General features: G+C 47.0%; 1 protein-coding gene and 1 long non-coding RNA gene across 4 annotated transcripts in view; one reads left to right on the top strand and one right to left on the bottom strand.

Annotated features, from left to right (window-relative positions):
- Positions 1-1,264: 1,264 nt before the first annotated feature.
- The window catches only part of TRAF3IP2 (TRAF3 interacting protein 2), a 28,251-nt gene continuing 2,259 nt past the window's right edge, over positions 1,265-27,256 (top strand). Inside the window, exons 1-11 of one of the 3 annotated variants that reach the window (XR_005818163.1) lie at positions 1,265-1,436; positions 2,596-2,762; positions 11,009-11,095; positions 11,343-12,086; positions 15,131-15,320; positions 17,554-17,729; positions 18,967-19,055; positions 20,470-20,538; positions 22,863-22,979; positions 23,956-24,044; positions 24,144-24,218. Coding sequence is in view for 2 of the 3 variants with exons in the window: in XM_040551394.1 (XP_040407328.1) it covers positions 11,080-11,095; positions 11,343-12,086; positions 15,131-15,320; positions 17,554-17,729; positions 18,967-19,055; positions 20,470-20,538; positions 22,863-22,979; positions 24,144-24,218 (1,476 nt within the window). In the remaining variant the exon portion in view is untranslated. Of the gene's footprint in view, positions 1,437-2,266; positions 2,311-2,595; positions 2,763-11,008; positions 11,096-11,342; positions 12,087-15,130; positions 15,321-17,553; positions 17,730-18,966; positions 19,056-20,469; positions 20,539-22,862; positions 22,980-23,955; positions 24,045-24,143; positions 24,219-27,256 lie in introns of those variants that run through there. The other 2 variants (XM_040551394.1, XM_040551395.1) reach the window with 2 other exon arrangements.
- Positions 19,876-20,526, bottom strand: LOC121067204. Its single transcript, XR_005818169.1, has 2 exons — positions 20,447-20,526; positions 19,876-20,365 (listed from the first exon to the last, which is right to left on the bottom strand). It is a non-coding gene; the product is annotated as an uncharacterized LOC121067204 (long non-coding RNA).

The raw sequence follows: 27,256 nt of genomic DNA, 5'->3' as shown, positions 1-27,256 counted from the left end.
GCAGCAAGGGACAACATTCACAGGGGCAGGCCCCTGTACAAGGCCCTGATTTCAGTTCCTGCGTGGCCTCGGACCCGCTTCCCCACCATGGGGTGCAGGATGCAGCAGGGCTGTCACAAGGCCAGTAAGCAGCCGGGCTTGGTGCAACGCGGGGCTGGGCCATTCCTCCTCAGGCCAGCCCCATGCCCAGCTTGGGCAGTGCTCCCCAGCAGGGCCTGCCCTCAGAAGGGCTCAGCTGCCCCCACCCTGATCCTGCAGCCCGCATGAGAGTGAAATGCAACCTTTAGTATGTGAATTTATTTATTTTTCGCAGATCAGTGATTCCTATTTTGGGCCTGATGCCACGAGTGCAGATGAGGGCTTGCCACTGTCCCTGGCAGTGCTCTGGCTGCAGGAGCAGGTGCCACCACTGCAGTGACAGCAGTAGTGAGCTCTATCTCCACTGATCCTTTCTGAAGGAAAAACAGGAGGGAGCGAGAGTAGGGCAGCTTTATTACAATTCTCCCATCACTTCTTTCAGGAAGGCACATTGCATGTCATGTCTGCTGCCTGTGCCTGTGCCTTTCCTATCCCAGCCATGTCCATTTCCATGGTTACTGAGGGGAAACCAGGAAAAGACTGCAGGCATCAGGGCCATGTCCCACTCGACACCTCTCCCCAGGCAGCACCACCACCCCACAGGCCTTCTCCCCCACCAGCCCCCACACTGGGGCAGCCTGCCCTGCCAAAACCCCGGGAGGCCCCAGGCACCAAATGCACTGGTGGGCATAAGTAGCACCACCTGACCCAGCCCACCATGAGGCACGTGGCCGCAAGGTGGTGGCTGAGGGTCCTGTGCCCTCACAGGCTCTGCCGTGAAGCCCCTGTGGGGATGACCAATGTGTGTCCCCTCCTCGTGCCCCACTGCGGAGGTGGGATGATAAGGGAGGGCTCTGCCAGGAGCATGGCGTCAGAGGGCCCCGAGCGTGTCACCGCCACCATGCAGCCAGGAGCCAGAGAGCCCAGCCCAGCCCCGCACAAGAGGTGCAGCCACCAGCACCAGCCCTGCTGCGGCTCTGCCCTCACCATTTCTGCCCCTTTAGCACTGGCTAGGCTCTGAACAAAGCCACGGTCCTGGGACAAAAAGCCACCCTGCTGAAAAATCCACCATTGGCGGCTGTCAGAGCGATCACAGTGCAACATGGCCATACAGGAGAAGCTGTACAATTGACAACTTTGAGCTTTGAACAGCCACAGCTGTAGCACCACTAAGGATGCACGTGTTAACCGAAAGCAATTTTGGCTTCAGCCCAGTAGCGTGACTTCGGATGACCCAAAAGGAGGGCTTGGTGTCCTCGGTGGAGGAGGGCGGGGAAGAAGAGGAGGAAGGGGCCAGGACTATCAGCTGGAGGGCCGGGCTGAGCTCCTGATGGACAGTGGATTTCTCTGGGAAGAAGGTAAGCCTGTGGGGGCACTCAGGCCATGGGACAACACTGCACTACCGCGGATATAATCACGTTTAGTGCTCAGCTTGGAGGCACCCGCTGCTCCCAGACATTAGATTTTTCCCCCTGGAAATCCGGCAGTAGCTCTCTGACAAGAGGAAATAAGTATCTGGGTCACGGCTTCACCTCATGGCCACAAATAGGGCTGGCGGAATGGTGCACGCTTGGAGGGGGGATGCCAGGCACATGGCTCCCTCCTCTGCCCCCCATGCCACGGGAAGGGCGCAGGAGCAAGAAAAAGAGGCACCACCTGAGCTACAGACCTCGGGGGGCGATTTAGACATCCCTGCGTGTGCAGGCTGGCTGATCAAGCGTTAAGCTGGCGTGTGGTGGCAGCCCGTGGACGCCTGAAGGATGAAGTACTGCGCACGAGTTGCAGCCAAGACAGACTCCTCCTAGGGTAAAACTAAGAAAATGTAGGCTAAAGATCAGGAAGAGCTTCTTGGCAGGGAGGTCTGCAGAGCGGGGAGGTCAGGAAGGCAGTGTAGGCTGGGACACACAGCTGCGTCCAGCGGGAGCAGCGGGGACCGCTGCCACGAAATGGCCGGCGTGGCTCTTAAAAGCCCACCACGCCATGCTGCGAGCACTGGTCTTACTCGGCTTTCAGGAGCAGTGCGAATGCATAAGGACTTCTGCATGTATGAACAGAGCATTTCTGCTCCTTTGAGGCATGAAGGAAAACCTGGAAGTGTCTAAAAGTCAAACCTAAACAAAAAAAAAAATCAGACGAGAAATCATTTTTTTGTTCTTTATATAGTTCTTGCAGTCATCATGTGATTTTCTTCGGTAGGCTGAATCACAGTTGGTTTAGTGTTTGGGATTGACAGTAAGTAACCGGGGATTTAAAAAAAAGGATGACTTTTCCAGTGAGCCACATTGTTTAGGAATCATACTGGGTTTCCCCTACAGTTATTTATCTGTAGGGCTCACGCAGAGGCAGCCTGGCCTCCTACGAGAGAGGGAGAGAGACGCACACAGGCATTTGGAGAGAGTTTTTAAGCTTCAAAGTGTCTCTCCTCCGCCGCTGCTTCACTCCCCCACAGGAGGTTGCAGACGGAGGCTCTCCACTTCTGAGTTGTGATTTGCATGCCTCTTCCACTTCCTGCTACAGAGCCAGTTCTGCAGCTTACCTGGGAGAGGAAGAGAGGCTGTCGTAAAAGGAGGAAAAAAACGGCCGAGGAGGGAGACCCGGGTGCTCGCAGAGCGAAAGAGCGTGTAGGAGACACTCCAGCCCTTTCCCCTTCTCTGGCCAGCTGAGTGAGCCTCCTCAGCCACAAGGTAAGAAGTGTTAAAGATACTGCGCTTTTCGGTCCCTGCTTGTGATTAGCTGTTGACCCACTTTTGGCTCTCCGTGGGTACATTTTCCCTCAAATTTCTCTCTTCCCTCCCTTTTTTTCCCCTCTCTCTCATCTAATGATAGACCGAGCTTCACAGATGGTTACAACATGTTTCAGCCATTTCACTGCAGGTTTTTTTTATAATCAGGAGAGTTTTGGGGTAAACACTGGAAATGGACACGCCTGGTGTTGAAATGTTGTCCTGCGTATTTACATAGCTGCCTGGCAATGCCTGTCAGCCAGGCCTGATCCCAGTCCCTCCCTGCACGGCTGTACATGCCGAAGGCGGCTTGTTCGCTGAGAGCCCTCCCCTCTCCTCTGCCCCTCTGCAGCTCTGCCACGGGGCTGGGTGCGGGCACGGGGGGGGGGGGGGGGCTCTGCCTTGGCCCCCACTGGGCACTGCTGCCCCCAGTGCCAGGGGCAGCTCCCAGCAGCGTCGGACAGGTTCTCAGATCTGGTAGGGGAGAGGTCGGTGGAAAGCATGAAGAAAACAGGTTTCTAGACCTGGTTCGCACAGTCCTCCACGGCGTTGGTATGGAAACGGTGGGAGTGAGCCAGGGGTATTTCTTCTTAATTAGAGGAAAATCAGCCATATAAAAATCACTCCGATTTCATCCCGTAGCCATTTGTTTTAGGATGCGGGTTTTGTGGGGCTAACATTTGCTGGGTGGAGAGAACAGCAGATCTGGGCTTACCGATCCTCCTCCACTGCCAGTTACCAAAGGACTGGAAATTCCCAGCCCCTGTAAGCCCCGCGCAGGTTCAAGGCCTGGCCTGGATGCTGGAATCATCTGCTCGTGTGGCCATCTCCCTGGGAGCGTGACAGGGAGCACAGAGCTGCGTGTGTGCTGTCTGACATGGGCAGCGATGCCCTGCAGTGACCCGAGGGTGCTCCAAGCCCCATGGCACGGGGCTAGCTCTGAGGCATCCTCCTGCTCTGCCTGAAGCAGGTGCCAGCCCTGGTGCCTCGTAAAAAAGACCTGTTGCTCTGTGAGGAGATCCCAGGTGTGCCTCCACGCAGCCCCCTGCGTGCCTGGGCCACTCGCTGTCGGTCACTGTCGTGCCCCCGCACTGGGGAGGCCCCTGGGAAATGGCCAGAAGCCTTTTGGTTGGGGTCAAGGAGACAAAACTGTGTTTAAAACAGCACTGCAGTGGTCTGTTAAGGTGACAGTGTTGGGTCAGGACCCAGGCCCCCAGTGACACCTGTGGCAAGTTAGGGCTCCTGATCCCTCACCAACGCCGGTTTTTAAACGCTCATTTCTCCTGCAAGCGTGTGGGTGCCTTTAGCAGTGCCATCATCTGTGTAAGTCAGGCTTTAAGAGCTCCTGCCTGCTTGTCTTTGGCCAGGGGCTGTGCACACTGCGGGGGGGGGCGGGGTGTGATGCTGAAGACAGGGATGCACGGGGTGCACACAGCGGGGTCAGCGCTCTGGTGAGCACTCGCTGACACTGCTGGCTGTTGGCAAGTGTCTGCCAATTGTGCTGCAGCCTGTGATACCATCAGTCTCTGAGGTCAGCTTGCTCTTGCTGAGTGCCAGCAAAGTTTTGAAGCATACTGTGCTATTTTTTTTACTTTCCCCCCCCCCCCCTTTTAATCTTTCTAAGAAAGGAAACAAGCATGTGCAGTTATGGTGTTCGTGCCTATGAGTGCCCCTCACCACCAGCAGTGGCGTTTGAAGTTTGGCAGAGGGTACATGTCTGTGAGATATATACATTTCTGCACGTTTCATGAAAGCAAACGAGTGAGTGTGAGAAAGACTGTTATCACACCAGCTGAGGGAGACACGTCAGGTCCCCGAGTCTTCCCCACACCCTCCCACCACCCACACACCCGGCACCCCTCACACTGCGGCACGGGGAGAGCGAGTACGTCAGCCCTGCAAAACGCCACAGATTTTCCCTTATTAGGAACCAGTCGGTCCAACGTAAGGTACAAAGCTATAGGAAACCAGGCTTTTGTGGTTCCCAAGGAGATTCGCTCCTCCCAGGGTGGTCCCCCCATGCAACCCCACTCAGCTACCCTAAATTCTGCCTATCAAGAATGGTTGCGTGTCAGGATTTTCAGATATACTGGGACCATGGGATATCCCAGTTTGAGGGTTATTCAGTGCCTATGGAAGTTTTATCAGCATCAGAAATGGGTGGGAAATAATCTCCAGAAAGCAAACACATTTTTAAGGTGCCTGTTTGTGGATGTCTAAGATCATTGCAGACATTTTCGTATTTCACAAATGTGGAAAACTGGCAAGGAATTCTACTTATATGTGAGATATCTGTTTGGATCCTTTTTAAGAGTGTTGGACTTCTAATTTCTTAATACTTATTGTCTGGTGCTCCTTTTACATGCATATTGAAGTCTACACTCAAAGAAGTGAAAAGACGTTAGTGCTGAAAAAGAGGATGTGATGTTTGCCAAGCAGGGAGGCGTGGAAGCATGTTCTCCCGTTTTCCTGGCATATGTAGACTTCCATGTCATGGCTGCAGGAAATATGTAAGAGCAGCCGTACAGTCAGCGTGGAAGAGGAATGTTGTTTTCATATTGTTTTTCTGCTTCTTCCAGAAGTTGTAAAAATAAACATTACCTGCCCTAGAGAGTTTAAAATCTGGGCTCAGAACGTGACACATTGCCTTGGTCTTCACTGGGGAAGGTACCCAAGGGAGAGGGGAAGCACCTGTGATGACAGCAACCCAAATTCTTCGTGGTGAAGTGAAACTCTTCAGCTCGGATTTCCTTGTCTGTGTTTATTTAAGTTATAGACCCAAAAGAGTTCCCACATTTGCACTTGCTCTTCCTAAAAGGATTTGTCTCTGGTTTTTGGAGGAAAGTTTTGCCTAGCATTTCTGTAGAGAAAGCTGCGCTTGACACAGTGTACTTAAGCACTTGCACTTATGTGACCCCGTCGCAACAGCATTTGTTGCAATCTCAGTGATGTGTGCATCCTCACGACAGCTTGCAAACTCTGCATCCAATTACTCCCTTCCTACAGATGTATATCTGCAGCTCCAGAGAGCTTAAGTGATTCAGCCAAAGTACAAGGAATTATATGGAAACGAAGAAATTCCTATCAATCCCCACCCCTTGTGATCTCAGCTTTGCCTTAATCTAAATCCGTGCTATTTCAGAAATGTCATGACTGGTGAATAAAAAACCTTTCCCTTGTGAGCTGTGCAACAAGGAAGGTGAGGTTCCTTTCTCATCCTAACATTTTCTTTTTTATTAATGTATACAAATGTATCTTTGATCAAAAGGGTAAAGATATTTTCCCCCTCTCTGGAACTGGCGGGGAGTACAGATACACTTGTGTTGCAGGTTTTCTCTTCTGTTTCTTCACTGACAGGACTTTCCTAATCAAAAGCAGATCGGTGGTATGTGTTTTAGGACAGTGCATCCTGACAAGCCAGGGAAGTAGATGGAATGCCTGATGGGTTTCGCAATTGGCCACAAGAAAACTGCAAAGATGGGCCCAAACCCAACACTCTTCCTCTCACCAGCCATCCCCTTGCCTCTGCTGGACATTTCTTAGCGGAGTTTGGCCCTTGCTTCAAACTTGGCTGCTCAGGCCTGTCCCCACGGACCTGCAAAAGAACTTGTTCCCCTCCATTTATGCTGTCACTGCCACTTCCCAGAAGTGGCCATCACCAGCAGCGTGCAGGTCACAAGGAGGACACAGCGGCTGCGAGGGCAGCAGCGGGGGCAGCCCTCCCTCGGGGCTCTCAGGCTGGAGGAAGAGAACTTCGCTGGGTCTGGGAAGCCTTGCAAAAGAGCTGGGACGTTTCTTCCCAAAAACTCGGGTTACTGCCTGGCAGGTTGCTGAGCACCCACCCAGGAATGTTTTTTGCTGAACAAACACACATCAGAGAACTGTGTGTACGAGGAGAGAAGGAAAAGAAAGAGAAGGATGGTTTAAGGAGTTTCCTCATCATTTTTAAGAGCAGCCCAGGCCTGGCTACTCTGTCCCTTTAGGAAGGGCCTCTTCACTTTATTACAGGCAGGAATATAAGCAAAAGCTCCAGCTGGTTATCAGTAATCTCCTGCATAGTCATCGGTGCAGGGGGTATATTAAATTCTTGAAGCTTCCTGGCAAGATCACGATCTGACTTGAAACTGCAATGGCTATGGAAATGAGATTGGGCACGATCTACATTCTCCGGTGGTCTTAGTGCCAGAAAGGGATCAGGCTACGGGTTTCTCTGGATGTTTCAGTATGTTGAAGCATTCCTTTACCCTAATTCTTCAACACTGGGGACCTAAGCAAGTTATTTTTCTGTCCATGGCTTTACTATACTTGCAGGATAAGTCCTATAGAAAAGTCAAAGGAGACCTAATGGAATCATAGACTGTGAGGCCATGTAAAATACCGGGATAATGGGCTCAGTGCTGGTTTTTGGTTTTCCTTTTTTTTTTTTTCTAGAAACTGAGGGGCATCAGTGGAGCAGAAACAACGTCCTGACACACTGGTGTCAGAGGAGAAAAGTTTCTGAATCATCTGTAACATTTCTAGCAGAGTGGGGATTTCTCCTGGGAATTCCAACCCAAACACCACCACCAGCATTGCTCAAAGCATTTCGCAGGGTTAACTTAGCCATGGGGCTCTCTCCACAGACAGAGCTCTGCTGTTGTAACAGCTTCCCTTTCCAAGCAGAGCTGCTGAGAGAGGAGGAGGAGGAAGTCACTTCTCCTCCTCCTTGATAGTGTGCCTGTTTTAACACCAAAGCCTTGGCCCCTTAGTGCCTCCTACCTCAGCCCCGCAGGAGCAGGAGCTGTGCGTGGGCATCAAAGCTCAGCTTTCGATGCTCAGCTGTCCTGCAGCGGGATAATATTTAAAAAGCTAGAAGATTTTGCAGGGAAACACGTAGGCGATGGAATCAGGTCTCTCTTCTGTCTGACCAGACTATTTTTACTCAGATATTTGCAGTAGTTTTCATAATGTTTAGCTCATATAACACAGGAAGGAGATAAGGCAGTCATTTAAATATTTAGTTGATTGAAGAGATAAAGAGGCATTTGTCCTTTTAGAGGGCCAAACTAATAGGAAATACATTTTTAAACTGTTCTGAAGTAAGCATTGTTTCTGCCTGCGTTGTGCCTAGTATTAGATTCACTTAGTCTGTGCATGACCCATTTCGCAGAATGCCAGCATTAATGATGCAAGTGAAAAAAAAAGGCAAAAACTTTGAAGGCTGTAGCCTCCAAAGGAATTTATTAACTTTTAAATCCCATCGGACAGCTGGTCCAAATCCTGCTGAAGGCAACAGAGAGATTCCCATTTAGTTTACTCAGTTTTGGATTGAGTTTCTGGTTTCTCAGTAGAAGTGTGTTTTGTGGTGCTAAACCAATGGCTGTTGAATATAGAGGATCTGAATTCAAAGTGGCATGTTGATTTGGCTATTTGAGAGACTACCAAGAAATAACATAGTGTAACAGGCCTTGTAAATTTTTTTCTGAGAAGCCGTGTTTGGGTGTTGGCTAACGATTATATCTAATGGTGAGATGCTCGAAGCGCGTTGCTCAAGAGGAGGAGCTGCACCCAGGCACCCCACGGCAGAGCTGGCTCTCTCTGACCACCAGTGAGAGTTTCGCACGAGGAACCAGCTCGGTGGGGCTGCTGAGTGGTGGGGATAAGAGCTGGCAGTATGATTTGTGCCGCTCGCCTGCGCGTCATTCGGCCCGTGAGTGGGCAGACAGAGATACCCACAGGTCAAAGCACGCCTGAGCAGGCGCTTGGAGGCCAGGTGGTCTAAGGGCCAGCCTTACAGAGCCGTTCAGATGAGCAGATACGCAAAAGGCCTCGCAGGGAGTAGGGCAGCTGGCCTTCACAGCGCTTCTGTGCGGCTGGCAGGGGGCCATGCAGCCGCCTTACAGCCCGGAGCACCGTGCAAACCTGGCCTCGCGCCGCGCTGTCCCGGTGAGTCACCGCCCCAGGGAGGCACCCATTTCAGCTCTGATCCGGACGGCCAGAGTTCCCAGGCTAATAGTGCCTCGTCACTGCTGCAAAGGAGAGCGCAGCACACGTCTCTGTCACGATCCCGGGCTGATAACGAGAGCTCAAAGTTTCCTCTTTCCCGTCTCATCAGTTATGAATCAGGGAACCCTGACTCAGTGAGCGGGACCGGCGACGGGGACGTGGCGCAGAGGAAAAGTGCTGTGGGCCACGGGAAAGGAAGGCTGCGTGGTGGTGATAAGCCAGCTGTCAGGATTTGAAGCCTGGGTGCTCGTGTCGGAAGGAGCTGGTTTAGGACAAGACCCTGCCTTCTCGTGCACCAAGGTGCGGCTGTCGGAGCAGCAGCGTGCTCTCTGCGCTGGTGCAGCTAATAGCTGCTCACAGGACTTGTCTACATGGGAAAATTTGCCAGCGTAATTACTCTGCGGTAATTATCCTAGCGTAACTCTCCCCGTGGATGTGCTTATTATAACACAGGATGTGTATTTTGAATATATGGTAAATCTGCTGCATAGGTGGGTTTTATGTTACACGGAGGAGGAATATTTACCTTGCAGCCCAGCAGCAGCAAAGCACAATTTTTATCCTACTTCCCAGAAAATGTTACACCAGGAGTTTTCAATGCCAGAGGTACTTTCAGGGGGAAATACATGTCAGTCGATCTGATCAGCGTGAACATAAAGCCTTGCTCTTGTCCTGTAGCACAGGGCACATTCTTTGCTTTTCCAGAATGGCTGTGGGAGCCAGGATAAAGGTTGGGGCACTGCCTTGTGCCTCTCCATGAGCCTGTCCAACTGTTTCTAATACTGTGGTTATCTGAGTATGTTCTTCATTTGAACTTTCTGTTCAAGCTACTGTGACTGAAGCTGGGCAAAATCCTTGGATCCCCGAAGTCTCCTCAGATGTGTTGTGATTTTGACTTTCTGTACCAGGCTTTCAAGTCAGATTCTCTTGTCAAACATTGCCATTCCCATTGCTTGAGTGCTCAGACCATTCTTCTCCAGTAACACTCCTGGGATTTTGGCTTCTCCCATGTGACAGAGGGAAAACAGCTGGGGAAATGATGAGTACCAGACATATTCCTCTATACCCCATGGCAAGGGATAAAATCTGCTGGGAGCAAGGTCCCCTCCACCCCTGCACCAGAGGATGCAGATGTCCGCAGAGATCAGCAAGCTGACCTCAGATGTGCTGATATGCTTCTGTGCCACAGTCTGGGGAGGCAGGGGCTTGGGTATGGGAAGCAGCACGGCTGCATCAGCACCCTGCCCCACTGTGCTTCAGCCTCGATTGCCTCCAGCTCAGGAGGAAGCTCGCCCTTTGGTTTGGGACCGGGGGTGGCTCCCAGTTCCTGCCTGAGCTCGGTTACCATTTGCTTGAGCCTCTTCCCACCACAGCACCCTGTGGCTTACGGATGTGGATATGAATAATGAACATTGCACCCAAAGCTTCTGCTTCTGCTTCTGCACCTCCACAGTCCAGCAATGTTTTGGTCCAGCATAAAACCAATGCTCTGTGCAAGCCTGCAGCAAGGCTTGTGCTTCTCATCCCAAAGGGTGGTACAACAAGAACATGTCATTCACCCGTCACTGCTGCTGTCATTCTGGAGCAGAGGCATCTGTCATCAAGGATCATTTGGTTAGACCAAATTTACTGACAGCACCTCCAAAAGGAAGGGATGATTTTGATGTCTGGAGCAGAAGCCAATTCCGAAGAGAGGGAAAAAATAATCCAAACAGTAACTAAAGTTTCTAAATTGTCTTATAATTCTCAATAACTTCAAATAACAACCATGCAATAACAGCATGGATGAACTGGTTTGATAAAACAAGCAGCAACACTTGGAAACTAGCTTTGGAATTGAAATTACTCAGCTAGGTGTGCGGTGAAGTTTAGATCCAAGGAATCAGTATGAAGGCATTATTATAAGGTCTGGAGTAAAATATTGCAAATGATTGTATTCCCTAGAATATGCCTGAGCATACAGATCTCCAGATTTATACAGCCTGCCTTTCTGTCAGGTGCAGAAATTACCTATGAGAGACAGTTCGTGTGCTTCTTTTTTCCCCAGTCTCAGCAGGAACAGTAAGTTCCAGAAATCCCATAAAAGTGTCTGTTTTGCGAAATGCAATTTCCAGAACTCTAACCAGTATTTCTTTTCCAGTCTCTGAGATGGAGTTATTTTGGGATTATTGCCTGTGTGAAACTGTACCATGTTCACAAGACTACTTTCTCTTGTTTTCCAGTTTGCTGGAAAATTCTGGCCTTGCACTAAGGCAGTCGACTCTCTTTTCTGGTGTGACCACAGAACCTGGAAATGGCCTCCGTGTCAGGTAAGTCCAAGTTATAAATCTGCACTAGCCACACTCCAGCTAACCCTCCGCTGTCTTGCTTTGCCAAAATTCAGCCAGACCTTTCTTGCTGTTTTCTCCCTGTCTTTTTAAAACATGTAAACATGTAAATATAAAGAATTCACATTGCTCTTCAATATTCCAGCTCACCATCACTGAGTGATGACTGGCAATAGGCACTGGTCTGTCTGGCTGTCAATCTACAGTGTCTCTTCTTCCACTTTTTCAGGCACTTTTGTGAGCCGAAGCATACCAGTGGAAGTCGATGAATCCATGTCGTGGTCCCCATTTCCTGAAGGTGTCTTGGAAGAGGCTTCACAGCCTTCTGGCGAGGATGTGGAGGATGAGGAGCCTCAGAGACGATGTGCTGCTCGAACACCTGTGGCTGATCCGTCGTGCCTCTGCAGAGCACCAGCACATCACCAGCTGCCCGCGGAGCCAGACAGCAGGCTGTGGTCAAAATACACCAATCCTGATGGAGATGGGCGCTTCTGTTCCTCTGGTGAATCAATAGCTGAAGTATTTCACCCCAAGATGCATCTTTTAGCTATGGACAAATCAGGCGTGCAGTCAAGACCACAGCTTTCAGCTGACACTGGGCACAATTCCAGTAAGTCGGAGCAGAGCTTGTCTGATGCTCCCGAGCCCTCACCGGAGGAGAGCAACAAAGGGAGTTCACGGTCACAGCAGCCCTCGGGAAGCAGACCCCCAGCTGAGCTGGCGACCGTGGACACAGGGTACAACTCCCAGTCGCGAGACGTGATGGGCATCAGGCACCTGGAGCCCCCCTTACCGCTTGTGTCCGTGCTGAACCCCCAGGACCTCCCAGGACCGCTGATCTCCAGGGAGTTTTTTGGACCTGAGCATCAGCAGTACCCCGTGTGCCAGCACTTGCCCCATCCCAACGCTTCCCCGCAAGCCCACGGCTGCTTTGGGCACCGCTGCCCGGCAGAGCAGCACCTGCAGAGCCCATGTGAGTAGCACTGCTCACCCCGAGGCAGGTTTTCCGGGGGCATCACAGCCATCGTTCACAAAGCTGGCATTTTCCTACTGTACTTCCTTTGCAGCATGCAATTATTAATATTTGTAAACAATTACTTGCAGTCTACTTTATATTTCCAGGTTTTAGGGTTGTGCAGACGGATTCTCTGATGCAGAGCCTTTGAGCCAGAGAGAAAGTTAAAGAGCTCACAGTTGCTCATCAAATAAAGGCTAATGATTTTGCCTAGAAACTAGCCTTTGTCAGTCATGCTGAGCATACACAGCCTTCTCCCTGCTGTTATTTCATATTCTAGTCATTTCCTTCCTCCTTGCATCAGTCATTCAGCAGCCTCCTATACCGACTTAATTCCTGTTGTTTTCATAGATTTCCTTGCTCCCACTTGGATCCCCGAGGTTGAGAACTTCCTGCCGGAGTCTGGATGGGTGCTTACCCTTGATCTCTTTAAACAGTATCTACCAGCGTTATGACCAAACTAATCCATGTGTTTTATTTCTGTATGAAAAGAGCATGACATCCATCAACCTCATTTTTTCTGTTGTCAGCTGAAATGGAAGCTCATTACTTAAAATGGACCCCTCTCAGCTGCTGGTGATTGTATCACTGAATGCTGATGTGACCCAGTCAATATGGGTGTTTTGGCTCTCGGAGACTATGGCGCAGTTTACAGCCTGCTATTAATTAGTATTCCTTTTCAGTCTGCGAGATTTTTATCTGTTATGAAGTGAGCTTTGAACATTCGACAGCAATATCATTGTTTTAATACAATTTATATTACATTAGACACAGGAGACCCCAACCAGTTTGGAGCTCGCTTTGTAATAAAAAGCTGAAGGCCTGTTCTGATAACCCTTTTTTCTTAACCTTCTGTTGACTCCACAGCATTTATATTACATTTGTTTAAAGAGTTTTCTCATTCCAGCGATGTCAGAGTGTCAGAGCTGCAGTTTTCACCTCTGGTCTTGGGGCTTTGTAATGGGGAAGGAGCTACAGATGGACTTCCATCAATGACTAGAGCTGAACATTTGCAAAATGTCCCCTGCTTTTCTGCACGTACCTTCTCATTTCAGTTTAGCTTGAAGCAGACGAAGAGCTGGTTGCACAATACCTCTCACTGTTTACCTCCTCCACATGTGGGCATCGTGAGAAACAGGACAGTTACTGAACCAGGCCGTTTTATATCAAAGCAGGGGCTCTGAAAGGCTTTCTTTAGAAAAATCGCTGGTGTTTCAACCATATCCAGAGGGCAAAAAGGATAAAATAAACTCAGATGGCTGGAGCAGATTTGGTCAGGACCAAGAAGCTGGCAACTGTACGCCTGTTTCTCACATGCCTGGTACAGCATAAATCACCTCCTGACAGCTCCTTGTGTTTCAGATAATGGCTGGGCAGTGGCAGCCCACAACAAAGCCGTGCAGTTTGTGTGTCGCAACGCGCCTCTCCCGGGCACTAGCAACAGCGTGCATCGCGCCCGTAAGCTCTCAGCTGGTTCTGAACACCTGCTATTTGTGACACGACAGCAAAACTACTTCTGAAGTCAAAGAAATCCTCGCAGCAGTGCTGGGTAACCAGGGGCCACTAGTTCAGATAGTCATATACGAGAGCTGTTTGTGTGTGAGGGCGCGCGTGCTTCACCACACTGAGCTTTGAGCAGCAGTGGTTGCAGCCATTAAAATACTGCAGCATCAGAGAGCCGAGGGAAGCTGGTGAAACTCACACTGGGCTCCTCACCTGTAAACAAACTGAATCTCTCAGAGCCTTGACAGCTTCCCCGAGGCAGGTCATGAGGAACCTATGAGAAGCTCATAATTACTTTCATTTTTTTGTTCTCCCAGCCTCTTTCACCCTGGCCTGTTACAAACAGTTAAGAGTGGGGTGGGAATATCTCCGAATACAATCTCAAGAAATAAGATGTCGCCGACTCACAGTTCCATCAGAAACCTCTGTAATTGTGGGGTTGGTTTTAAAGTACTGGCTCCTGGAGTTGGATGATTTCCTTAAAGCTTTGTTTTCTTTGTTGTTTCCTCTTTTTTTTTTTTAAACCTTAGTCCTCATGGCTGATAGGAAAAGGAAAGCATGACACCAAAATAGCAAAAAGGATTTAAAAAAAACAATCTAGAGGGGAAAAAAGAGTGTTTGAGCACTGCAGCCTTCTGAGCCACCTCATAACACCATAATCATGCAGTGCTAATAAGCCCTGCCAGGCTGGACTTTGATCTGCACACAGCAGCTTGAAAGTGTGCAGAGCTGCTGCCTAATGAAAACTGCAAGCAGAAAGACTGAAAAAAAAAAATAGTTTTCCCCATTTGGGAAACAAACAGCTTACATTGCTTTCTCTTTCAATTTATGCCAACAGTTCCACTGTACATTAGTTATTAAACAGCATTACGTGTACCCAGCCAGCAACAGTCAGACTTTTCAGAATTGCTTGAGCAAAATTGTTACTTTGGGTTTCCCCTGCAGTCTCCGGGATGGCAACTGGACCAGCAGCAAGACCTTAAAAGGTCAGCTAGGCAGAAAATTTGTGCAGAGTGAAATAACAAACCGAGAGATTATTTTTTCTCCTTTCATTTACAATAATCACAGTCTGTTTAGCCTTAGTGTTGCAAACTGATTTGTTCCAGGATTTTGCATCTGCTTTCATGAGAATGTTGGGATGATTCATTTTCTCAAGTTATTGCCAAAAAGAAATTAAAAAAATAAAAAACGCATCCAACACTGAGGCATGTTAAGTGCAGGGACAAAGCAGCCCTGAGTATTTAACTGTCAGTTGTCCCAGCAGTGCAGCCCACAGCAGGGATCTGAACCATGTCATATGTGAAAGGGAAACAGGAAACCAGACCATAAAATGTTCCTTAATCTCGCTTCTTTCAGACTCAGTTACCTGCAAATGCTTCCAAACTGCTCAGTTTCCCTCAAATGAAGGAGGACGTGCCTGGAAAGGAATAAACACAAACTGATACAAAAATGTGTTGGCTGAAATGATAGCTGCTGCCTTTATTTTCTCACCTTCCCAGATGGCAGAGCTCCTTACCAGCATTTTGCACATACATCGCAGCCACTTCCTCCTGTTCCTGGACCTTGCGTGAGGGTTATCCGCCCGGCCCAGCAGGTCATCCCAAACTGCTCAAACCTTCGTGCTCCCCAGGGCGCTGGAGACCGACCACCCCAGAGGCTGTGCTCCTCCCCTGGTCCTCCTCGGTTCCTGTAAGTATGCCTCCAGGGGTTTGAGGCTCCTCTAATCTCATTCTGTGGGTTTTTAACTGGTAATTCTGAAGCCTTGTAATGTTAGCATGCCCGGGCTGCAGGGGTAGGTTCAAGATGCTGGGCAGTTTTCTTTATTTGCTATTTTATGTGCAGCAGGGACCTGACCTTACCCTGAAGAGTTTCAAAGCCGGTTACCCGATATGTTGTTACAGCGCACCCTGAAACTCATGCATTAAGGAAGAAAAACAGTTGAAAGTTAGAGATGGGGCTGATGAGTTAAAAGGGGGCTGAAAATGTTTCATTTGAAACTTTAGAGCTCTCCTGCTCGAGTGCAAAGGTCAATTTGGCGACTCGCTGCAGTCTTCAGCTTTATGGTGTACCAGCCTGGGCTGCCTCAATCATTGGCTTTCAGCAACTCCCTTCTTATCTCTTCCATAGTGCAGAGAAAAATGGAGAAAATCTTGTCTGTCACTGATATATCTCTCCATTGCATTTTGCAGCATTTTCTATGATTTCTCATGTAGTAATAAAGCACATCTTGTCTACCACTTTTCATCTGTTTTTTTTTTGACTGTTTTTCAAATATTAATTTACCGTGCCTCCTATCTCCCTCCCATTATAAGTGCATCATTAACAAGCGGGAAATATCATCTATGCAAGGTTTTCTCCAGACCCGGCTGCCTGAAGTAAAATTGAAGCTGTAGGTAGTTAGCACATCTGAAAAGCAGGCTGCTCTTATTTAAGTGACAACATACATTAAAGGTGCTAAACTTACAGGCATCCCTGTTTGAAAACGTCCACTTACGTGACATGGTCGTGGCAGAAAACTAAGAGAACAGGCAGGATAAAGCAGGATGGACAGCGTGACATTATGATAAGTCAGTAGCAGCAGCAGAGGTAATTGCACTAAAGAGTTTGTATGAAAATGCAGAAACTGAGGAACAGCAGGTATCCTATGCATTAGTAAAATTTAAAAAGACTCCTAATTTTTGGCATATTTGTTACATAAGGTAAAGTTTCGGGAAGATCTGTAAATTAACTACAGGGTCATTTTGTGGGCTTTGATGAGGCGTATGTTGCTTTTCTTGGTACTTCCTTCTGCTAAAAGAAATCCACAATACCTGCTCTCTGTCTTGTGGCTACGTTGCTGGTGTCTGCGTGCTGATTCCAGGAACGGCAGTTATATGTTGGTAATATTTGCCTATAGAGGGTTTTGTAACAGAAAACATCTGTACCAAAATGAATAAACCAAATCTTAATGTGACAACAGAAAACATGCTGTGCCCAGACTGTCATCATTCATTTAAGGAAGGCAAAGAAAAAAAAAAGAGAGTGGGCTTGATTGACTAAATATCACTGCTCTGTGGGGAAAAGCCCTCAGAGAAACCTAACACTCATCCAACAGATTCAGCCCAGCAGATTCAAGTTACACCTCATGTAAAAATCAGTGTAGATTCTCTTTCCTAATGACTTCAACTGTGAACCCAAAGCATGGTAGGATAAGAACTGCTAAGCTTCCTGTAATCACCCCTTTCTCTCTGTTTGTTACAGTAGAGCAGATATTAGGCAAGATTGCTGCAGGTCCAGAGCACAGATTCCTAACATGACAAATCCTTGTTGGGTCTGCTGTTGCTGGTTAAGAAGTTGAACTTTTTCCCTTTTGAAAAACTTTGAGTTCTGTCCAAAACTGGAGACACTCCAAGCTGTACCACAGCTGGAACTGGAGTGTTTTGTACCCAAATTTTCCTGCTCCCCACCTAGCATCGTGTCTCCTGTGCAGCACAGGACATCCTGAAAGCTGTTGTGCCGTGAACATGACTTGAGTTGTCACGAAGCACCCTTTAGATAATGGGAAGAGGTTGCACAAGTGCCATTCTGCTCTGGTATGTGTGCAACAACATCCATGGCACAGCATTATTTCTTGCTCGGAAATGCTCTTTGCTTCTGTTAATTGCAAACTGAGCAGCTTTCAGCTACGAGGTACATTTACTTCCTGTGGCTAATGTTGCTTCTGCAATAAACTATGTCTTGTGGTAGACTGTCACCAAGGTATCAAGAGGGCTCAGATCAAAAGATGCTGTAATAACTAAGTAGAAATGCCAAGTCTATCATTTCTACAAGAACTTTTCTTAGGTAATATACAGACAAAGTTCTCAGTTTGTTATTAAAAAGAAAAACCTGAATTTCACCTGAAAAGAAGTATTTTTAAATCCTCGCTTGCTTTTCTTTGTAGAAACCAGATCTACAACCAGCTACCTCATGGTCAGCTACCCCTCAATGCATGTGGCCCGGATGAAGCATGCTGTTGTCCTTCTGACAATTTTCCATCTCCAGCTGCTGTCCCAAGACCTCTGAGTAACCCTGCAGCCAAGGGAACTCTGAGAACCAGCAATTTGCCGGAGGAATTGCGTAAGTGGTTAGCAAATTTGTTCTGTGCAAGATTTTACAGAGCAGCTTCACAGCCTTAGGTGGGAAAGCTCGGGGGACGAAGTGGGGGTAGCAACATTAAGACACAAAGACAAGAAGAAAGGAAAACACTGGATGTCATCACATCTGTAGGGTGTGAGCATTCGTGTTTGGTGGAATGGAATTATTCCCTTGAATCCTGAAAACATAATTGTCATTAATTGCTTGTTATTTTGTTTACTGAAAATAAATACCGTTTAGATTGTTTTCATGACTTCTTGCTAAACAGGATGTCCCTCTGAGGCAGGAGGCACTGAGGCTTACAGTAAAAGACTAATAACAAACAAAGCCTTAGGGATAAAGTGTTTCTGCCTGTCCCAAACCAGACAAAAATGTCAAGTCTTGACCTCAGTTTCTCCGTGACCTGGTGAGTGGAGACGACTTTGGGTCAGAAGCCCATGGTAAGGGCCGAGGGCGTCACCAGCACCCGCTGAGCTTCTTTCCTTGCCACCAGCCCCTGAAACACTTTCACTCTTCGGCTTTTCTGGGAAAGTCAAGTCTCAGAAAAGCTGGCTTCCTTCTTAATGCCACGCTGGCCAGCCAGTGAGATATGCCATTGCTAAGATCCCTCCACATCTCTCCTGAGGTTTCAGTTTTTCCTTTAGTCTCCATTTTTTCACATGACCTTTCAAAGCCCCACATGACAACTTTCTGGTTTGAAGGACTAAGTTATGACCCTGGAAACCACTCTTGTATAAGCCCTAGTTTATCAGTGTGTCCTAGATAAAGGAATTACTGGATAATATTGTGTCATTTTTGATACCCATGCAGCTGGTTTACCTTGACCACATGGTTCTTTAATGTGTAAGAAAACTCCTTCGATGTTGGTGAGAGCAGCTGAAGACATTGCTGTCCTCAGCCTTCCATCCTGCCCTGCACAGGAGCTTATTGCTGCTGTAAGGGGAGGCTGTGCAGCACCTGTATGGGCTCCTCCAGCTCTCAGCTGGGTCAGTGAGGTTTTGAGGAGGCTGGCTGCACCTGGGGCTAGGCGGCATGAGCTCTGGGTGAGGGCCCAACCTCACATATGCCAAAGGGATGGGGAAAAAAGAAGCTTGATTTGTAAATTCATTTTGTAAACAATTTAGAGGCACATATGTGGGCAGAACCCACAGCACAGCAGAAATGGAGGCCCTTGCATAGTGTATTTTAATGCTTTGCATGTTCATATGGACTCTTTTAGGCAAGGTCTTTATAACCTATTCCGTGGACACAGCGGTGGAGGTCATGAAATTTGTGAACTTCCTGCTTGTAAATGGATTTCAAACTGCTGTAAGTATTCCTTCCGGAGAAAATTACTTTCAACCAGGGAAGAAAAGAGACGTTTTAAAAAAAAAAGCAGGGGGCATACATGGTGCATTTAAATGCTTTGCTGTTTATCGATGTAGTTTGTAGATTAAGGAGGCTACAAATGGAATGAAATGGCCTCGGTTTTAAAAGTTGTAACTTAAATGATTAGCCATTTCATTTGCCCCTATTTTAACTGAATTTTGTACTTTGAATTGTGTTTTAATAATGACCGTGGAAAATTCCTTTTAGTGACACCAAATACCAGATGGGCAATAATATGAGTTTTTGTGAGCTATTCCATTAACATTATCTCATATTTGGTCTGTAATACCAATATTAAAAAAGGTCAATTTTCACATTCATCCCATCCGAGCTTCTTTTCTGAGAAGGTATTACATCATTGGTTCTTCAAATATGAATACCTTTCTGCTAAATACTGATCTAAAATTAGTGTATTTCACACAGCTTAATGAAACAGTCCATCTCATGGTTTCATTTGCTTGTTATACCTTTGAAAGGAATTCAAAAATCACTGGCCTGAAAAGGCCTGTGTCCTACTGTCTAATCCCATAAACAATCCAGATTTTCATTTAACTTCTCGTGAGCTTGCTTCATCGTAACTACCCCCTCTAAGGGACCAGTCCATAGAGACTCTAGGATTCAGCATTCGTCAAAATCTTGATTCATATTTTCTTATTTCAAGCCCATATGCTATCTGACCCCTCAACCTTCACTCTGGCTTCAGTTCAGGAAAGCATTTAAGCAAGTGGCTGTCGTTAAATTGAATGAGACTCAGTGGGGGTTTTGTCCATGCTTATTTATCTTCATGAATCAAAGACTTTTTCCAGAGACTGAAATTATATTTCTCCCCAGCAGTTCTGTACTATGACCAATTCATAAGAAAGCTCAGGGCGTCATGGAGGTACAGAGTAGAATGCTCATTAATAGCACTTTTGCTGGACAGGCAATTCTTGGTGCATGCTAAAGAAAAAAATAAATACAGCAAAATACCCCCCAAACAGGGAAACAAATGTGTTCTCTACTTTTAAAAAGAAAAAAGAAAGAAAGACTTGAGAGTGGAGTAGTTTTCTTCTTTCAAAAGCTTGGAGAAGTTAATAATTACTCCATTGGTCACAGTCCTTGATTGCCAACTCTGGGGCTCACTGAGTGTGCAGGGAGTGAGTGGTGATGGCTGCATTCAGCACTGGCAAGTCCTCCATCTCTCTGCTCAGTCCGAAGTCTGGATTGCTGCATCCAGTGTCAGTGACCTGCCTGACTTCCCAGCGCACGCTCTGAAAATTGAATGTGATGTAAAGCTAAAACCTGACACTCGGAATATATCCTTGCAGCCAGAAAGGCGTAAGGATGCTCACCACAGACTTTCATTCTCTTACAGATTGATATATTCGAGGACACGGTGCGAGGTATTGACATCATAAAGTGGATGGAACGCTACCTAGGTGATGTATGTAAAGGCAATTTAACCTTGTTCACAGCAGAGGTGACCTGAGGAAAATGGCTGAATTATTCTAATAGTAACAGGAGCAGCATCAGAATGCAGATCCTACTACGCCCTTTCCTGCCCCTACTGGAATAGCAGAGGCCTGTCATAGAAAGCACGGACAAATCTCACTTGCTTCCGCTTCTCATGGTCTCAAAACTCTTTAGGAAATGAAGTGCTAATCCTGGCATTCCCGACAAATTCTAGCGCTGGCTGTTAGACTCAGCCTGAAGCTGCCATTGGACAAGTTGTTCCTCTGTCTCATTTTTAAGCAGTGTGTTTTACCCATGCATGGATATAATTTTATCTGTGATTCATCCCGGGCTGCATAGTAGTGGCTGATGGTTATTCTACTTCTCACCCATAGCTTCCGTGTTATCCAAAACATGGAAGGGTTCTTCGGCATAAATCATCCTACATGTAAACTGGAAATTGGTATCCGGTTAGTCAAAAGACAGGTTCACTCCCGTCACTTCATGTCCATCTAAGCAGTAAAATTCATATTGCTGCCAGTGCAGTCTCTCACAGCAGCAGCTTCTTCTGAAGTTCAAAGGAGCAGTGAGTGCACATCTCCACAAGGATCAGGCCAGGTGGGCCCACTACACCAGCACAGCAGGACACAGACTGCCAGTTCTGTGGCTTGGCATGTGCCATCATGGGCTGGCTTCCTTTGGTTCTTTCCTTGCTGGGGAGCCACCAGGCCTCTGACTCACTCCAGGCAGATCTCTGTGGCTTGGGAACAGGATGACAAAGTGGTGGGCTCTCCCCAGCCCGAGCAAAGCAGCTCAATCTCCCCAACCCAGCACTACACAGGTTTCCTAAAGGTGGTCTGTCCAGCAGGACACCTTAGCTCCAGTGCATTACCACGCAGGCCTGGTGCTACTGCGTGCACAGCCAGCCTGGGGCCTCTGCTGTGGCAATGCAGTCATGCATTTTGGGGTTTTCATCAGGACAAATTAGGCTTGGACTCACCGTGTATAATTGAGGTATTGAAACTAGAAGCCACAGTGAATTTGCTTTGGCCAAGAACATCATTAACACTTAAAATACAAACGGGCAGAACTCCCTAGGGACTCCTGCACAGTCAGTAGGAGAGCCTGATATGTGCAGAGAGCAATTCCCCCCTTCCACATAAGGATCCTTCTCTGGCTGCCCCCCTGGAGACGTCTGTTTTCCTCTACTGCCTGTGGAGGCAGTTTCTGACTTCTAAACCTTTACACATGTGAGCAAGAAAGGACTGCTTGGACACAAGCAGGGGGATGTGTGCAATCAGGCATGTCTCTGCAAACCCTCAACATCTGTAAATGCTTACATGCACATCAGGCAGAAGCAAAAGTAATTCTGGAGTATGTTAAGTCAGTGCAAGGGATAATGGTTCTTTACTGTATTTGACCCTGTGGTGGGGTAAATTCCCTTGATATTGCACAGAAGGAAAGAGTTAATTAGGTGCCAGGCTGACTATGAGCCACATACTTGGAAGCCTTACACAGCCTGATGTGGCGGGGATAAAAGACAGGCCCTAGATAAACAAAAGTAGGAGGCTTTCATCTGCGAACCTCTTCACTGGCCCACCACTAAGGAGGAGAGAGATTTCCCAGATGTGAAGGACGGCCCCTCTGTGGAAACCTGAGGTCAGTGAGCCTGGGATTAAACAGGTCACGGTGGGACCTGGTCTGTCCCAGAAGGGTGAGGAGCACTGCTTTCAGCCCACCACAGCAAGGTGGCACAGAGCCACCAGGTACCCCTAAACCTGCCCAGGCTGTCTGACACAGCCCAGCTCTCTGCACAGTCACCTCTCTGTGCACCTCATGCTAAGGATCAGCAAGAGAAGTTCGTCTTTCTGCTGCCAAAAGCCCTAGGTGTAGTTTCCACAGAAAACTACCTTTAGTGGCTTTGTGTATAAAAAGCCGTAGATGGTTAAAAAGATGCACTTTTCCATAAGCTGTTGGAAAACATTTAGGTCTGAATTTGAGGATAACTTTTCTGTGTATGTACATATGCACTCTACGCTGATAAAAAAGTAGCTTTTTATTACAGGGATTCCAACTGTAAACTGGAAGCTGCTAATATATCTCTTGACATTTAGATTTTCTATATAATGCAATCTTGAGAAATAAAGAGGACGAGTGTACGAGTTCTCCTGTATTTCCTGCCAGAATGAATGAGATCCTCTCTCGTTTGCCAAGAACATAAAGATCACTTAAAACACAAACTGGCAGATTTCCGATCTGCCTCTACCAAACACACTGCATTTCCCAATTTCATAAAAGTGCTTTTCTCCCTAACAGAAGACGGTGATGATAATCATAGCAATCAGTCCAAAATACAAACAGGATGTGGAAGGGGCTGAATCCCAGCTGGACAGGGATGAACACGGCTTACATACTAAATACATCCACAGGATGGTAAGCAAGGACATGCATTTACTGTTTTACAAAGACTCTGTCTCTTCTTCTCAAAAGGCAAATCTGTCTCCAAATGGCAGGTTCTTTGCTTTGTTTTCACTAATCCCCATAGTTAAACACCCCCCTTTGGAATTCATTAATCCTCCCTCTCATCAGCTCCGTATGCTCATTAACATCTGCTAAGAGGTTCAAGAAAGAAAAATCCTATTAAATGTGCTCATCTTATTCTTCCATGTTCTTTATTGTTCTATGTATATTTCCTCCTGCACCTTCTCAAGCCCACGTTGCTCTATCATACAGCCCTGAGCACAATCTTATCTAATGCTGCCTGACCTTCCTCCCTGTAAGGTCTTTCCTCGGGCAGCAGTAAAGCTGGCTAAAACATGAAATTGCAAAGCAAAGGCCACAGCTGCAAAGGGGGGGCCCTGGGGGCACAGGGTGGCAGGGGGACAGTGTGGGGCACAGAGGCCCATCTCTGCAGTCTGCCACAGGATGGATGTTTAGTTCAGCAGAGCTCACAGAGCCATGAAATTCATCCTTTCTCCCTGGGTTCACAGTCTGCCTCCTTTCTCACCCTATAACTGGTCTGATCCCCCCATTTGATGCTGCAGTCAAACTTGTGAGAAGCTGGCACCAAGGGGTGAGCTCTCAGCAGCATTTTGCTCACCTCTCTACCCCTGGGAGCCTGTGACTCATTCAGTCGGTGTCCTGGGGACACGGGGGACAAGCTGAGCCCCAGCTCAGACATGGAACAGGGACACAGGGGACAGGCTGGGACCTAGCTTGGACACAGAGCTCGCCTCCAGCTGCAATCTTTCACCCCTTTGGAGCCTGAACAGGGGCCTTGAGTCAAGCTTCATTGGTTCTAGAGGGATTTCACGGGACTTGCAACTGCAGCTAAAACCACAATTATTTCATACCACAGAACTAAATGCTTAAGAAATGTTGACGGATCTTTCCTGTATCCTTTCTGTAGTAAAGAAGAATCAGATTAAGTGGCCAAACAAAACGATACCCAGAGTCCAGCAGCAATAGATCAAATCACTTAACAGAAGAGCAGTTTAAGTAAGCAACCAATGTTTTTATGCATAGGATTTGGATGCATGCAAAGCAAAATGAACATAACCTTCATCACAATAAATCTGGCAATTTGTTCTATTCTAGATGCAGATCGAATTTATACAACAAGGAAGTATGAACTTCAGATTCATCCCTGTGCTTTTTCCAAATGCCAAAAAGGTAACATACAAATATGTATATATATTGTATATATTGTATGTATATATATTTCTCAGATCATTATTATAACATATTATTTTGATCACAATGCACCAGAAGTCTTAAAAACCAAAAACTTCATTTTTTGATTTTTAATATCCCACTAGTAATATTCCAAGCTATATTTTACATGAAAAGTTTGCAGTTTTATGTACATACAAATAAAAGCATTTCACCCACAATATAAATCTAAATACATAAATGTATTTCTGAGGATGAATGTATAACTAAAACACAGATTGTCTTGAGCATTGAAAGAATTTAAATGGAGAGAGACGATCTATCCAGCAAGCATACTTTTTATATTAACCCCTTTATAATTTTGTCCAGATGTAGTACTGATGAGTGAGATGGGGGGAGATTTATGACTGATTTGAAGTGAGGATCTGGAAGAGGGCGGGTTGAGAATATAAAAATAAAGAGGATAATAAATATTAAAGTACTAGACCATCGCTTGAACTTTGATGGGCCCATCAAAGGCAAACTATAAGGTTTTTTAGGACTTGCAATTTCATCTGCCCTCCTTATTGAAGATTCATTTGAGAATAAGAAATACGTAAGGCAACAGATTCCCTTACCCTTCTTCCTCATGCTGAGAGAATCTCTTGGATTTTTAAAAGATCAGAAAAGTTAAATGGCTTCAGTTACAACTGAGAAATGGCATTCTTCCCCAAACTTAGAATGGATATATTGTGTTTGTCTTCAGTTTTCCTTGCTAAATGCTGTGTGGCACTGTTGGGTAGCTGTTGTGTTACCCCTAGGTACAGCTGCATTTTGGAGGAGGACGGACAGATTCTTTCGATTTATTTGGGTGCCCAGAGTTTGGATCCTAAGTCAACATTTCAATGATGTTATCACTGACTGTAGGGTTGTGAAATCTCACAACACTTGTGGATTTTAGTGTGATGAAGTTCTTTATTTAGGCCCTGGCTTAGTATAAGCTCGTGATTTTGAAAACATGTTCCTGGGTTTGTAAAATATGTGGGATTCTTTGGAATGAGCATTACCTCTGGTATTTCATGTCATTCAGCTTCCTTCCTGAATGATTGTGGTCTGTTACTTGCATTAAGTGTGAAAAGCTCAGAGACGGCACCGGTGGGAATTGGGCGGACCAAAGCAGCAAACTGTTCAGGGTTTTTGGCTGGTCTTTGCAGCTCGGTGTGAGGGCAAAGGGCAGGACTGCTCCTAATTTTGGGGGCTCCTTGAGTGGCTGCTATGCGAGCAGCCTGCAGCCATTTGGCGCACGTGACGTTAGGGGCTGCAGAGACAATTGGCACAGCAGGCACTACAGCCTTCTTTGGGCCTCAAGGCAAGCACAAGAACAATAAACTCACGTTAAATTTGGCTGAACTTTATGTATCAGAAGACATATAGCATATAGCAGCAGCTCTCGGACAGTGAACAAGGAATTTCCAGGGCTGGTTTATTCAGCTGCTCTTATCAAAACATCAGTCTCCAGGCAGCCTTCCTGCCAATCACTCCGCAGTCCACATCACCCTTCAGTTTTTCCAAGGCTGCCTTTCTCACCTAAATTATGCAGATCAGCATTTTCTAGTGCTGTTAAGGTTTGCTCTCTTTGCTCACGCGTTTCTTTGGTACATCATTTACCTTCATCTAACGAGTTAGTAATAATGCGACTGGTGACTTCTTGGGTGGAAGGAGCCCGCCAGCCCTGAGGGGCCTGGACGAGCTGTGGTAATGCAGTCTGTAGAGGAGGTTAGGTACCAGTACTTGTAACACTTGCACGTATTCCAGGGCTGGAAAATGCCGTGTAAATATACAGTGAGATGATGTCGGCAGGCAAAATACTTCCATTTTGTCTTTTTTACACTGGACTTTTCTCTATATGTGTAAGTCCTGTTATACCTGACACTGGAAAAGAGCAGGGAAGCAAGGTTTGGAAGGTTTCACTTGGGAACGTGGATACTAGATGAGTTAATCTCATCTGAAGTACATCATAAGACACTGATGGTATGTGAAAGCTAGCTGACCTCCAAAGGGAACAGATCTATGCGATCCAAAGAATGTTCATCGGGAAATTGAATAATGAGGGGAAAAAACATGACGCAGAGTTAAGGTGGAACTGGCCTTTCCAGCTTCCCATCGTGCACTCATAAAGGAAATCTGGGTCTTGCTGGTTCAAGGCTTGCATCAAGCCAATCAACAAAAATCTTATCTTCCTGATTTGGTCACCCGATGACGGGAGCATTAAGCTGTGATTGCCCCAGGATGTTCGCTTCCTCTCCCTGGCTGGGGGTTGCAGGCAGAGCGGAGGCAGCAGGAGGGAGGTTGTGAGCAGGGTTTGTGCCACGGCGGCCAGGACAGCTCAAACCAGGCTCCCCCACACACAGCCCTAAACACATGGCCCTGCTCTCTGCACTAAGGCACTCTGCCCTATTCCTATTCCTCTGATCCATAAAGTTATCAAGTGCTCTTTCCGTGAGGTTCAGAATTTCCTCCCTGCTCACAGATACAGATCTGAATTGAAAGAAAGAAGGAAAGAAGGAAAGAAGGAAAGGAAGGAAGGAAGGAAGGAAGGAAGGAAGGAAGGAAGAAAATGAAAGAGAAAGAAAGAAAGAAAGAAAGAAAGAAAGAAAGAAAGAAAGAAAGAAAGAAAGAAAGAAAGAAAGAAAGAAAGAAAGAAAAGGAAAGAAAGAAAAAGAAAGAGAGAAAGAAAGAAAGAAAGAAGGAAAAAGAAAGAAGGAAAGAAGAAAGGAAGAAAAGGGCTGTAACCATCCTCCCATTACTCCCACCTGGTGTGACAGCTGGTGTCATATAGTGAGGAAGGGGACACAGCACTACAAAGTCCCCTTCTTGCTTTCTCCACCATTCTTCTAGATGAAAATAGCAACTCTCACTACCCCTTGCCCTCACACACCTCCCTCATGTTAAAATCATTGCCAGGGTTGACTAGCATGCAGGTAACTTCATTCTGGAGGGACAGTAAATGCAATTGGCCACAGGACCAGCTCTGGAAGAAAGGCACAGAGCCTGTCTCT

Source organism: Cygnus olor, chromosome 3, assembly GCF_009769625.2.
Source record: "Cygnus olor isolate bCygOlo1 chromosome 3, bCygOlo1.pri.v2, whole genome shotgun sequence".
Classification (NCBI taxonomy): Eukaryota; Metazoa; Chordata; class Aves; order Anseriformes; family Anatidae; genus Cygnus; species Cygnus olor.
The sequence above is the reverse complement of the archived record's forward strand: the minus strand, read 5'-3'. Positions and strand labels throughout refer to the sequence as shown.